Source organism: Psammomys obesus, unplaced genomic scaffold, assembly GCF_907164565.1.
Source record: "Psammomys obesus unplaced genomic scaffold, mPsaObe1.curated_primary_1811, whole genome shotgun sequence".
NCBI classification, from domain to species: domain Eukaryota; kingdom Metazoa; phylum Chordata; class Mammalia; order Rodentia; family Muridae; genus Psammomys; species Psammomys obesus.
This window is the reverse complement of record NW_026585686.1, coordinates 2,184,046-2,196,929: the sequence shown is the minus strand read 5'-3', so window position 1 is coordinate 2,196,929 and position 12,884 is coordinate 2,184,046. Positions and strand designations below refer to the sequence as shown.

General features: G+C 41.7%; 1 protein-coding gene across 1 annotated transcript in view; it reads left to right on the top strand.

The window, feature by feature from the left end:
- Positions 1 to 12,884, top strand: part of Adamtsl1 (ADAMTS like 1) — a 398,322-nt gene that overhangs the window by 218,411 nt on the left and 167,027 nt on the right. The window contains exon 14 of the mRNA XM_055629652.1: positions 12,538 to 12,839. Coding sequence (XP_055485627.1) covers positions 12,538 to 12,839 — 302 coding nt within the window. The remainder of the gene's footprint in view (positions 1 to 12,537; positions 12,840 to 12,884) is intronic.

The following is a 12,884-nucleotide window of genomic DNA, read 5'->3' as shown; positions in this document are numbered from 1 at the left end:
TAACTAACTAATTAATTAATTGATAGTTATTTGATGTTTGGTATGTGCGGTATGATTGATATTAGAACCCCAGTTCTGTCCCATCTACATTAGAATTATATCTAACTCTGATCTAAGCTATCAGAATAGTTAAGCTAGATAGTAAACAAATAATAAGAAATAAATTAAAAAGCAGAGTATGTACACGGTAAAGTTGGAAGGAACATGTTGATGTGAGCCAATAGCTGGTAGCTTATGACGGTTTATTAGAATCTGGCGCTGATATAAAAATTATTACTTGGGAAAAGATGACTGGATCTCCCATGGCATACAACCACACATTTCTGTCCCATTTGTTCCTCAGTGGGCAAACCTGTATGTAGAAACCATACTAAACACCCACTGTTTCCTAAACTCACTCTTCTTTCTCAGATGCATCTGGTTGCCACCTCTGAGTTGGTGAGGAGTGTTTTTAAGTGTCCTGAGATGGATACAGCCCTGTTAGGACCAAGGGTTAAAAGCCATCAACCATCCGTCCACATAGCAGCGGTACACAGGGGTTAAGTGTGGGCCACAGCTAGGGTCTCTGTTAGCAACCATGGGCCTGAGCAAATGACTGAACCGCATAAGCCTCCATTTCCTCATTTGTAAACTGAACACCATGGTCTCTACAGCGCCGGAATAGGAGAATCAGCGTGTGTAGAGTAGCTAGCGTAGGTTGTGTTGAATACGTTACCTGTCGCCATAGCTGACTCTTTCCTCGAATCACTGGTTTTCCTAGAGAGTCTGTAAGAGAGTTGAAACCTATTACAATCACCACTGTAAATACATCTTGTTCGAAAGCCGTTTAAGAACCACAAGATTTAACCTGAAAGTCAGCTTGTGGTTCCCTGTCACACCATCATCCTGCCTCTACTCCCCTGGACTTCAGAAGTTCTTTGAAGACTTCTTGCACATGATGCTTCTAACTCACTCCAGAGTTTGTTCTGTCGTACAAAGGATAGCCCTTGTGTTTTAATCAGGAAGAAATGTATGGAAAATTGTAAAAAAAAAAACAAGTAAGGAGGGTTCAGAAACTGCTTCTGTGGGAAAGCAGCCTCCTCCCACTCTGAGTTAATACACACTCATTGCTCCCAGCATGCACAGAGACAGCAAAATCAATAATAAAGTCAAAAGCACAGACAGAGCCATTTTTATGCGGTCAGTAAAGGCCTTCATTGCAATCCAAGAAGTCCTGTATTCATCAGCCGCCTCCCACCATCACCACTCTGCAGCTGCCTTCAGAAAGTTCACTCCGAGCACTTGCTCAGCTGAGCCCCAGAGAGTGACAAAGACAAATTAATAGGGTCCTCGTGTGCCAAAATAAAGTATGGACGCTGTCACCACCAATATATGTTAAGTCCATTAAGGTCATTTTTAATGAACTGAACTTTTCATTGGAAAGCTCTGCCAAACTTGTTGAATTAAAGGAAAGAAAGCTTTACAGAAATGCAAGATAAACTCATTTCACTCCATTGGAAGAAGAAGTGGTCACACAGAGTAGTCTAAGTTTACAGTGCTTTAGATTTTTATCAAGGTTGGGGCCTTAAAGTTTCACTGTGGTGTGAAGCTGAGAACCACAGATGCGCTGATAGCTGTCAGCCACATGGCGTCTTTAGGCCCTTTGGGATAAGGTCTTTTAAACAGACAGAGGATCCTACAAGGAAAGCAGGCCTGCAAATCATGCTCCATTCACACACACCAGAAAAGTGTGGAAAGGTGGTCTGAGGCAGTGTCACGTCCTCTGTCATCTGTGAGGACGGTAATTTGGCTCTGTTCCTATCTGCTAGATGCAGTTAATAGCATATCACTTTACCCCCACAAAAGCTTTGTATGTGCTGAGTTTTTTTAAGTAAAATTTTTAAAAAAAGATAAAGGCTTTTGGTGAGTCCCTGTAACCTCGGAGGAGTTCCAGAATGTTCCAAGGCCTTCTCTATTGAGTACATAGATAGCAGTAAGATAAGGCAATGTTTAACCCAAAAGTCATGTATGAATTACAAGGTCAGCATCTGTCTTCAAATCCTCTCTTTTACAAATAAGAGCAGTATTTTCAGTGAGGTTTTAGAGAAGGGTTAGCAGAGAGTTTAAACTTGCCTCAAGTTCCTTGGCTACCCAACAACCCACCAATATAAACCGAACCCCATAATTATGAAAGATAGGTAACTACCTTTCGAAAATCAAACACTGGGCTATGCGTGCCAGCTCTCACACCATAACCCCAAGCATATGGGTAGCTGAGGCACAAAGACTGTGACAAATTTGAAGCCAGTCTTTACTGTGACTACATAGTGTGTTCTAAGTTACCCTGGGTTACAAGTAAGACCCTGTCTCAAACAAAGAATAAAAGGGGGGGGGAGGAGGGAGGAAGATAGGAAGGGAAGGAAGAAGGGAGAAAAGGGAGGAAAGGGGGAGGAAGGGGTGATAGCTCAGTCAAGAAAGTACTTGCCACAAAAGCATCATTTGTTCCCCTGAACAAATGTATTAAAAAGTTAGGCATGCTGGCACACAGCTGTGATCCAAACATCAGGGAGACAGAAACAGATTCCCGGGGCACACTGACCAGCCGGTCTATCCTAACTGGTGAGTGCAGGCCACAAATGACCCTGCCTAAAACAAAATCAAGGTGAGGCTGAGCGTGGTTGCACATACATTTAATCCCAACACTCTGAGGGCAGAGGCAGGAGGATCTCTGTGAGTCTGAGGCCAGTCTGGTACCTAGCAAGCTCAAGGATAGTAAGAACTATATAGATCCAGGACAGCAAGAACTATATAGAAAAACCTCATTAAAGTGTGTGTGTGTGTGTGTGTGTGTGTGTGTGTGTGTGTGTGTGTGTGTGTGTATAGCACATGAAGAATGGCAACTGAGGTTGACATCTTTCACACACACACTGTAGGAAGGGAGGAAGAAAGGCTCCCCTTAGGTAATCCACCAAGGTCTAGGGGTTTGGGAGGGCCTCTTTGAAAAAGAATATGCAAACTGAGGCCTGGGGATAACTGAGAAAATTAATCTAAGCTGAGACACAGAGAAGGGTCACGCAGAAAGCAGCCCCAGATGTCCAGCTCTTGAAGCAGGGAAGAACTGCCTGTATTTACTGAAGTGGAAGAGCAGGCGTGTGTGGCTAGGGGGAAGGAGAGAGACAGAGGCAGAGGGTGGCATATAGTACTCATAGGAAGATGTTGTCTCTGAGCACCGTGGCAAACCATTCAAAGAATGACCCTTGAAAGGAGCAGAGCCAGGAGACAGAGAAGCAGCTGCCACGGTCATCAAGAAAAGTCATGGTCTTACGTGCTGTGGCAGTCCACTGAGGGGCTGGTACGGAGAGAAGAGCAGCAAGCCAGGGCCCACGTACTGACTCCGTTTGTTTAGTCAACATTTTGACCCTGATGATTTCTGTGCCTCAGTCTAGACATTGGGATGAAGATAACACGGTGAAAACACAATTTTCAAAAATACCATGAATCACATACAAACATCAAACAAATTTCTTAACTCATGATTATTCAGGGAGCTCAATAAGATGTTAAAACTAATTCAAACAGAGAGTTGGGACTAAAAAGGTTCATATTTTCCAGAAGTCAAAATCATTTACACCAATGGGAAAAAATTTGCATAACTGTGGCAAGAAAACTGTGTCATTACCAGCCCATTACAGGGAATTTTCTATCTCTATAGAGTTACAATGTCTTTCTTATAGAGTTAGACCAACCCTGTAGGAGCTGCTGGTGCTTCACTGAAAAGATACCCATTTTACAGCATATCCCACGGCGCCCATCTCCCAGTGGTTTGGTGAATTATGTACTTGAAATATATATGGCAGTAAGTGTAACTGTTAGCCAATATTATTTAATGGTTGGCACTGAAAAGGACAGTGGGAAAAAGTTAATGAAGTTAAACTAGTTTTTCAAGGGATAACGGATAGAACTGGCCTGTCAGTTGGAATTAAGGATTGAAGGAAACTGAGGAATCAGGATTAACTCATGAATTTTCTAGTTCAATGAGAGACCTTATCTCAAGACAACAAGGTAGAGAACAGTAGAGGAAGACAGCCAATACCCTGCTCTTACCTGCATGTGAACATGCACCCACAAGCACAACCATGAAGTCATATGCAAACATGGAACCATGCCCACCTTTTCACTTGTGTGCTAGGGATTCGAACTCAGGTCCTCATTCTTGAAGAGCAAATACTCTTACTCAGTGCTCCATCTTCCCAGACCCCCAAAATGGAATTCCTAATACCCTCCCTCAGCAATGTATTCAACTTCCAATCCTATGCATAAACCCCTACACACACACACACACACACACACACACACACATACACACACACATACTCAATTCAAGTCTTTAGTCCTGGCAGCCAGCACCTTTACTGCTGAGCCATCTCACCAGTCCTAGGTTTGTTTGTTTCTTTAAATAAGGTTAATATTATTTTAATTATTTATTTGAATTGATTAAATTAATACTTATTCTTTAAAAAAAAAAAGTTCTAAGATGAAATACTTAGAAATTTACTGTCAATGGTAATTGAAATTAGGAATAGTTAATGAATCCATTGGAAGCTGCAAAGCTGAGCTCTGAGGCAGAGCAATCCTTAGGGTTTGGGGACAGAAGGACCTAGGGAAGGTGACTAAGCTTGTGTCATTTAACTCAAGAAAGCGCCTTAAGAAGGAAGCTGTTACTGTGACAATGCCTTGACAAAAGCAACCTTGTGGGGATGGGGGAGAGGGTTTATCTCAGCTCACAGTTCAGTGGCTCCACCCAGGAGATTTCTTCCTGGTGAAAAGTCCTCTGAAAGCAATGTCTCTTTAATGTACTCACGTTCTCTTTTACTTCAGGCACTAAGCATTTTCCACAAGAAAGCCATGGAAAGATTCTTACGGAGGCCCGATGACTCTCAGAGATCCCCACATGAATTCCATCACGGGCCTGTAAAGGATAGCTCTCCCACATTGCATCGTGTGTTCAGGAACTGGGTCCTTCCTTCAGATTAGTAGGGGTTAACAGCATAAGACAAGAGTAGCCACTGGTTCTCTTCCCTTGTCTCTCCAAATATTGGTGGCTCTACCAAATTTTCATTCATTTAAATTCTAGGATCCATCACTCTGTGCTTAGTTTTGCTACTAAGACACACCACAGTGCTCACTCACAGGGAAGAATGACCCTTAAAGGATGTGGAGAATCCACGAAAGCTGGTGTTGCCAGAGGCTCTGTGGAGAAGTGAGCTGGGAAACATTTTCCCTGGAAACCTCAGTATGGGCTGCATCGCTAGCATGCAGCTCCGGAAGCTGAGGTGACACAGCTGGAGGGCCACTGTCATGGTTCCACTCAGACCTGGTGCCCTCAGCTACAGAACTTGCGCTTTAAGTGAGAGTCTCTTTTATTTGGGATGACATAGGTTCTGAGGAAATAGAGAACAGTGTCTTGGGTCGTTACTGTCCACACACTTTAGTTCTTTTCAGTAATCCTGTTTAAACTTGGTAAATTTTTTATCCTTTGATAGTCTTGCACAAATATATGATAAGTTTTAATCCTTCCGTTCTCTCACCCCACCCCTCCCACTGAAGTTCTTCCCAGCAGGCAAGCACCTATCACTACCCTATGTTTGACAAAGATGCCAAAAATATTCCTTGGTGATCATCTTTAAGGTTCCTGTAAAACTGCAGATTATACTAATAATTTGAGAAGCCCTAAGATGATTCAGTAGAAAAGTTCTCTTCCCTTTGTAGTTATTTCTTTTAACCTGCTTGTTTTAGAAAGCTTTTTTTTGGGGGGGGGATTATTTTTCACTTGGAGACATGAAGGAGTCTTATGTAAGCCTTTCTGATGTCGTGTAGAGGTGGAAGCTAGAGAAGACCAGAAGCAGAGGGAAGGCTGTTCCTCCCGTAGTTTCCCTTTTACCAGCTGCAGTCTTTTTCTTATTCACTGGCATTTTTCTTCAGATGCGCAAATGCCCAGCATATATTTAAGTAGCTGTATCTGGTCCAAAAGCTTTTACTCTCTTACTATTTCAAGGGTTATCCGGAAGCAAAGGAACCAATTTTTCAAACATAAATAGAATAGGAAAAAGGAAGCTTAGGCTAGACATCAGAAAAGCACATCATCAGCAATCAAGTCTGCCCCCCAGGAATGTTTGCCCCAGTAATATTCTTCTGCCTAATTCAGGGCTGACTTTTTTATATTTTATTTCTCCAACATAATGTTTTATAGATTCATCTATGGTTGCTAATAGGAGATAATAATGTTTGGGACTGCTGAATGGCTGAGAAGGTAAAAATACTAACTGATCATGAAAAGGACCCAAATTGGTAACCACCTGAGCACATGTGTGGAAGTTCCCAAAAAACCTGTAGTATCCGTTCCATGGAATCTGACACCCTCCTCTGGCCTCCAAAGACACCAGAAATACACATGGTGTGCATACATACATTGGAACAAACACTTATTCACATAAAAAAAATAAAAAACAAATGTTCTTTTTAAACGTTAATAAAGTTTTCCAAAGAAACTTCATAATTTTGGTGCAAACATAAAGTGAATATTTGTCAAAATTTGGATTTGATTTATTCCTTCTTATCCACAGGGATACACTCCAGGACCCCTGTGCATGACCATAACCATAAACAATATTGAATTCTATAGATACTGCATTTTGCTATTTGTGTCTACCTATGATAGAGTTTGATTTATAAGTTATGCACAATGAGATTAACAATAACAAAATAAAGTGACTATAATAGTATACTATTTTCCAAGCCAACAAAAGTATGAGCTATTTTATAAAACTTAATTATTCTTTACAAGAAATGCAAAAGAAAACGAAGTTGAAGCATAAAAAAACTGAAAAATATGAAGCTCACTGAATGATAAAATCACGGTTGATTATATGCACACTGATATTACCATTGGTACTAAAAACAAATATGGCAATAGTAATTTATTTAAAATAGATAATATAAAATTATGCAATTTAGGGTATTAATAACAAGTGATCTGAATCAAATAGTATACTTTTTAAAAGTAGTTTAAAACTGTGAATTCTTTCTCTAGCTCTTTACCTAATATTTTTGGACCAATAGTTGACCATGGCTAATTAAAACCATGGAAAATGAAATAGAAGGAATTTGCAAGTAGATGCAAAATCAGTGTCTGCATAGAACAGTGAAACACTGCATTCCATGAGGTAATTGATCTGCTTTTCTTGAGGAAAATCACTTGGATTATCAGTTTTATGCAACTGATAGAGAGGTAAAATAACTCAGAGTCAATAAAAGGCCTTTAAGGATGATGTGTTTAACGGGGTTTTCCTTTTCCTCTGTGGTCCATTTTAGAGCATTTCTTTATTCTCCCTCTCCAAGTGCTCCCCTTTTTTCCTGCTTCTCTTCTTGCCATGCCACAAATTCCATACATAAATACGTACCAGAAAAATGAGGAAGAGGAAGCCGTAACCCTTATAGACTCATAGCTGAAAAATGAACTAAAACTAAAAACTAGCAACAGTCGATGCTTATAGTGTGATTCCCTGAAATTTCCAATATGAATCTTGAAACTAGTGCTTGAGATTGAAATCAGCAGAAAAAATAGTATTCCTGCCGGGCTGGAGAGAGCATTTTGCACAACACCCTGATTCAGTTCCCATTACCACACAGTGGCTAAAAACAACAGTTCCGGGACTCTGATATTTTAACACATACCAGGGACAAACATATATGCAAGCATACACATAACAATTCATCTTTTTCAAAAATAGCACACCTAGAAAGTTATTCTTACGTTGACTTAATCTGGATGCATTTTTAATCCTTATTACTGTGTGTGTATACACGGGTGCGTGTGTGCGTGTGCATGAACATGCATGTGTAGGTCAGAGGGCAACTTTGACAGTTGGTCCCCTCCTTACACTGTGGATTCTGGGAATCAAACTCATGTTTTCAGGCTGAACCAAGCTTGCTCAGCAAGCACTTTTACCTCTAAGCCATCTCTTGCACCTCTCAACAGCACTTTTTAAAACAGGATTATGTATAGGAGAGAGCTGGAAGGGGGGGGGGGGAGGAAGGAGGGGTTGGGAGGGGAAATGGAAAAGATAGGGAGGGGGGAGGGAGGGAGAAAGCAAAGCAGTGGAGGGAAAGGGAAAGTTAAATATGTCAGTCATAGAACAAACTCATAAAACTCCAAGCTCAGTGCTGATGTAGTAATAGACAGCTAATCAATCACAAGGGTATTATTTTTGTTTAGCCATTTATTAATAAATGGTTGTTTTCATTACTTCAGGGCATGCCCCTACTTCATAATAGTTGGTAATAAACTAAACTTATTAAGATCTTAACATGTGAGGGTGATTGTCACTGCTTTCTGTGTCATAAAAGGCACTCTGGTCATAAGTCTAAATCAGAAGCTCTTTGTTAGTGAAATGAGCAGTTAAGTTTTCAATAAAAGGCCAGACCAAAGCCCGCTTCATTCATTTACCAAGTGGTGTGTATGTGTGTGTGTGTGTGTGTGTGAGAGAGAGAGAGAGAGAGAGAGAGAGAGAGAGATCTTAGAAATGAAAAAACTAAATGTGGCGATCACATCACCACCTCTGAAGTTCACACCCATCTCTTGAAGACTTCGTTGGAGCAGCCATTTTTCATCATCCATCCAACAGTGCTACAATAACACAAAGAACTTCTGAAATGCCCAAGTTAAACCTCAGTAAGATCATGGGACTATTAATATAATGACGTACTATAAAGATCCTAACTCAGCAAGGGATATTCAGGATGAGACTTTAAAACATTACATTTGAACCTCTCTACTTGCTGCCCTCTCTGTGACCTGGCTTCCTCCCGCTTGTGGCCACAAGACTCAAGATAGCAAATGCAGAGTTAGACAATGTAGGGATGTGGAGAAAAGCTTCAGAAGAAAAGCATTCATTCATGCAGCCATTTGTAGAATCAGATGGTTTTCTTTGAAATATAATCTCCTGGCTTCAACGAGAGGAGAATGTATTATACCACATAGTGTGTGCAGCAGAGAACTTAAAATGACTGCCAAGAGACAGCACCACTTCAAAATCAAATTGTTTTTAATTGGACTGAAACTGATGGGGTCTCAAGGATAGCAGGTTGGGATCTATGCCAGTGAAGCTGTTTTGCATTTGATAAGACTTTCATTTGGGATAAAACAGAAGTTTACTTGCCTTTTTTATGAGGCAGAGGCAGGGGTGTTTTTTTTTTTCTGTTAACATACCATCCATATAGTCTCACGCATATATATGTGTGTGAATGTACATATTCTTTTTTATTTAGAAACACTACTTTAGAAAAATCAACTTTTGCTGCTGTAGGTCCCCTGGGCTTCTGTATCTGTTTTTTGTTTGTTTGTTTGTTTGTTTGTTTTGTTTTTTAAGGAACAACTTTTTATTATAAAAATAATTATTATCAAAGCCAAAAAACTAAAATACAGATATAAATAGGGAGATATCAGCATGATTAGCAGAATGGAAGATCTCTCACTTTAGACTTAATAACCATCTACAGGTAAAACATGACTTTATCAGACCTCTGAGATTTACGCACGAGTTTACAACATTGAGTTTACAACTCATTGAGAAGGCAGACCTCGGCCATCTGGTAACAGAATCACCTGCCCATGTCTCTGCTAGCATGTGTCCAGCTATGAGCCTAGATGCAGCCTTGTCTGTTTATGGACCCAGTAGATAGCTCAGCCTTTATGCTCACAGGTTCAGTAGTTCAGCTTGTGCTCGTAACCAAAAGGACACCTATTTACACCTCTGCTGTCATGACATTTTACAAACACTGGGAAAACACACAATCTCCTCACTCTTTAACAGAGCTGTACGTGGCCCTAATTGCCCATGTAACCCAAAGACAGTCCCATCTTCACACATCTCCACAACACCTGAACGCATGAACTAACAATCCAGTCTACTCCTGACCCCTAAACACAGGCCCTTCTGACCGTAGACTCTTGCAGTGGCTCCAGCCATAGACCATGGTTGCAGATCTACTTTTAAACCTTGGTTTAACAAGGGCTCTGTGTATTTGGGGATAATATTAGTCAAATTTTGCAAAGAGACTAAGTGCAAAGTCATTCATCTTATAGGCAGGGAGAGCTGAGGACACAGTTTGTGTCATTCTAAGACTTACTTTGGAAAATAAAACACAAAAACGCCCTGACGAGACCTGATAGGCTAGGGTCAGATAGAAGGGGAGGAGGACCTCCCTCATTTGACTGGGGGAGGGGCATAGGAGAAGAAGAGGGAGGGAGAGTGGGATTGGGAGGGGAGAGGGGAGGGGGCTATAGCTGGGATACAAAGTGAATAAACTGTAATTAATAAAAATAAATTAAAAATTAAAAAAAAACAAAAACTCTGGCTACCATATATATATATATAAGTATATATATATGTGTTTATTTGTATAATATATACATATATATTTGTATATATATGTAGAGAGAGAGCACTACCTAGACCTAAAATAAGTTTGGGAACTGTCTATGAATCTCAGAATATTTGGTCTTTTTAGCAGATATTCTGTTCTGGCCACAGGCCAGATCCAGGTCCTTTTATAAGCATCCTATACCCTCTTCTCCCCTTACCCAGTTTCTCCAACCAAACTTTTGCTGGAACACAGCCCCATTCATCTACTTACTCATTTCTTCCAACAATGGCAGACTTGAGTGTCTGCAACAGAGCCCACACAAAATCGAAACTATTTTCTAACTTAGCTCTTTTCAGAAAAAGCTTGCTGGTTCTCTTCCAGTGTAATAATCACAGAAGTCTATTATAGATAGCAGGAGAAGAGTCCTCACTGCATCGTTCATCAGTTGCTCACTTATATACAAAATGACCTTATGTGCATTTCCTTCTATGCCCACATCAGCCCTGTAAAGTCCAGGGCTGTGCGTTTATCATGATTCTTATTCCAGGAGCCAGGCAGGCGTATGTGAATGTGCAATAAGAAAATTAAAGTGATTTCAATAACAGATTTCAGTTTTGTATTTCAAAAGAGTCCGTGCAAGTGTCATTATTTAAAGGAGAAAAGGCTTTGAAAATTTTTGGGAATACTATTTGCTTCTATGTCTCCATGACAGAAGATAAAGAAGCCAAAGACTAGGGATGTGGTATAATATTGGGGTGAAATTTTATTGGAGATCATCCTGAATGGCCATTCCATCCCTGTTTACCCTTCTGATGCATGGTCTAATAACCTTTTCAGCCTTGCAAGTAAGTGCCTCTTCCAAGATAACTAGAGTGAGGCTCTTTAGGGAAGGGTCTTTTATGACACCCCTAAACGGTATGTGTGCTTTGGGCAAGGACATTCCTCCTGGGCGGACTGATCGCTTCTGTCCCTCAGAAGGCCAACCTCGGACTCAGGAAGCATCTTTGTTGCGTCAACAAAGGCTTGGTTTGCTGTTAGAATGTCAGTGTCCCTAAAGCAGCTCTGACCCATTTTTCACTTGCTGGGATTTAATGCCCTAAGTTTCTTACCAGTTCTTCATTTTCTGCCAAAGTCACAGTGACGAAGCCAGGTTGCCTGTCTCTTCAGCATACCTCTGTGTGAGAAAGCGTAAGGATCATGGTGGGGTGGTAATCATCCCAAAGTTCTTTTTCCAAATTGCTATACTAACTTTTAAGAAAATGTTAATGGCTCCCTCTGGGCTTTTTCCCCTGGGAATTCTCAAGGCCACTGAAGTTATGGCCGTGGCTGTTTAACAAGGAGCAAAAGCTTTTGGGGAGTTTGGATATTTTCATACATTCTAGAGAAAGTGGGGGTGAGGGGGGACCGAATTCTTACTAGTGTAGCTCCTCTCCAGGATTGGAGGTGGAGGAGAATATGGAACAAATGTGTGTGGCTGCAGAACCTCTTGTTTACTGTAACATGCCTGTGGCTTTCAATTTGAGTGTGGCTTTCTATGTGATATAAAAAGACATGGAGTTCAGGCTCGTTCAAAGAATGTGTGAGGGGAAAGGCAGTACCATTCTTGGAAACCTTAAAAAAAATCCGTCTTTATGCACAAAAATAAATCCTGGGAAGCATACTGAACGTGAGCTAGGAAAAGTTACAGATAGGAGTTCCAAACCAAGAGAAAACTCTTCCGCAACATCTCCAAGGGCTTATTTTGTTATCGTTTTTAGTGTCGGTATTAGTCTGGTGTAAGAAGAGCCAGCATCCTCCAAGAGACACAAGTGCTGGGACTTAGAGTGAGGAGACCCACCAGTGTCCCGCTGCCTCTAGGGGTGCAGAGCAGGAGCGAGCAGGTGGTCTGTGGCTGGAATGGCTTGCAGCTGGGAGTTCACATGACACTCCCGAAACACGCACTCCAGAATCAGTGGCCAATGAGCTCATGAACTAAAGGGAAGCTGCCAGCCCAGAACTGGGTGGAGAATCCGTCGCACATGCTGGTACACAGCTCTGGGCCCCGGAGGCAGGTGCGATGCAGCCCCTCACAGCACCCGTAGCTTCCTGCCTGGGGCTTCTCATCCTGTCCTCTTGTTTGCTTACCAACTGCAGGTTCATTCCAGAAGCTTGGTCGGCCTGTACTGTCACCTGTGGTGTGGGAACCCAGGTGCGAATAGTAAGATGCCAGGTGCTCCTGTCTTTCTCTCAGTCCGTGGCTGACCTGCCTATGGATGAATGTGAAGGGCCCAAGCCAGCATCGCAGCGTACCTGTTATGCCGGACCATGCAACGGGGAAATTCCTGAGTTTAACCCAGATAATGGAGACGGATTCTTGGGTGGCCTGCCGGACCTGGACGAGCTGTATGATTGGGAATATGAGGGCTTCACCAAGTGCTCTGAGTCATGTGGAGGAGGTAAGGAGGGGAGCCCAGATCGGAGCCTGCCATGTTCCTGGCTGC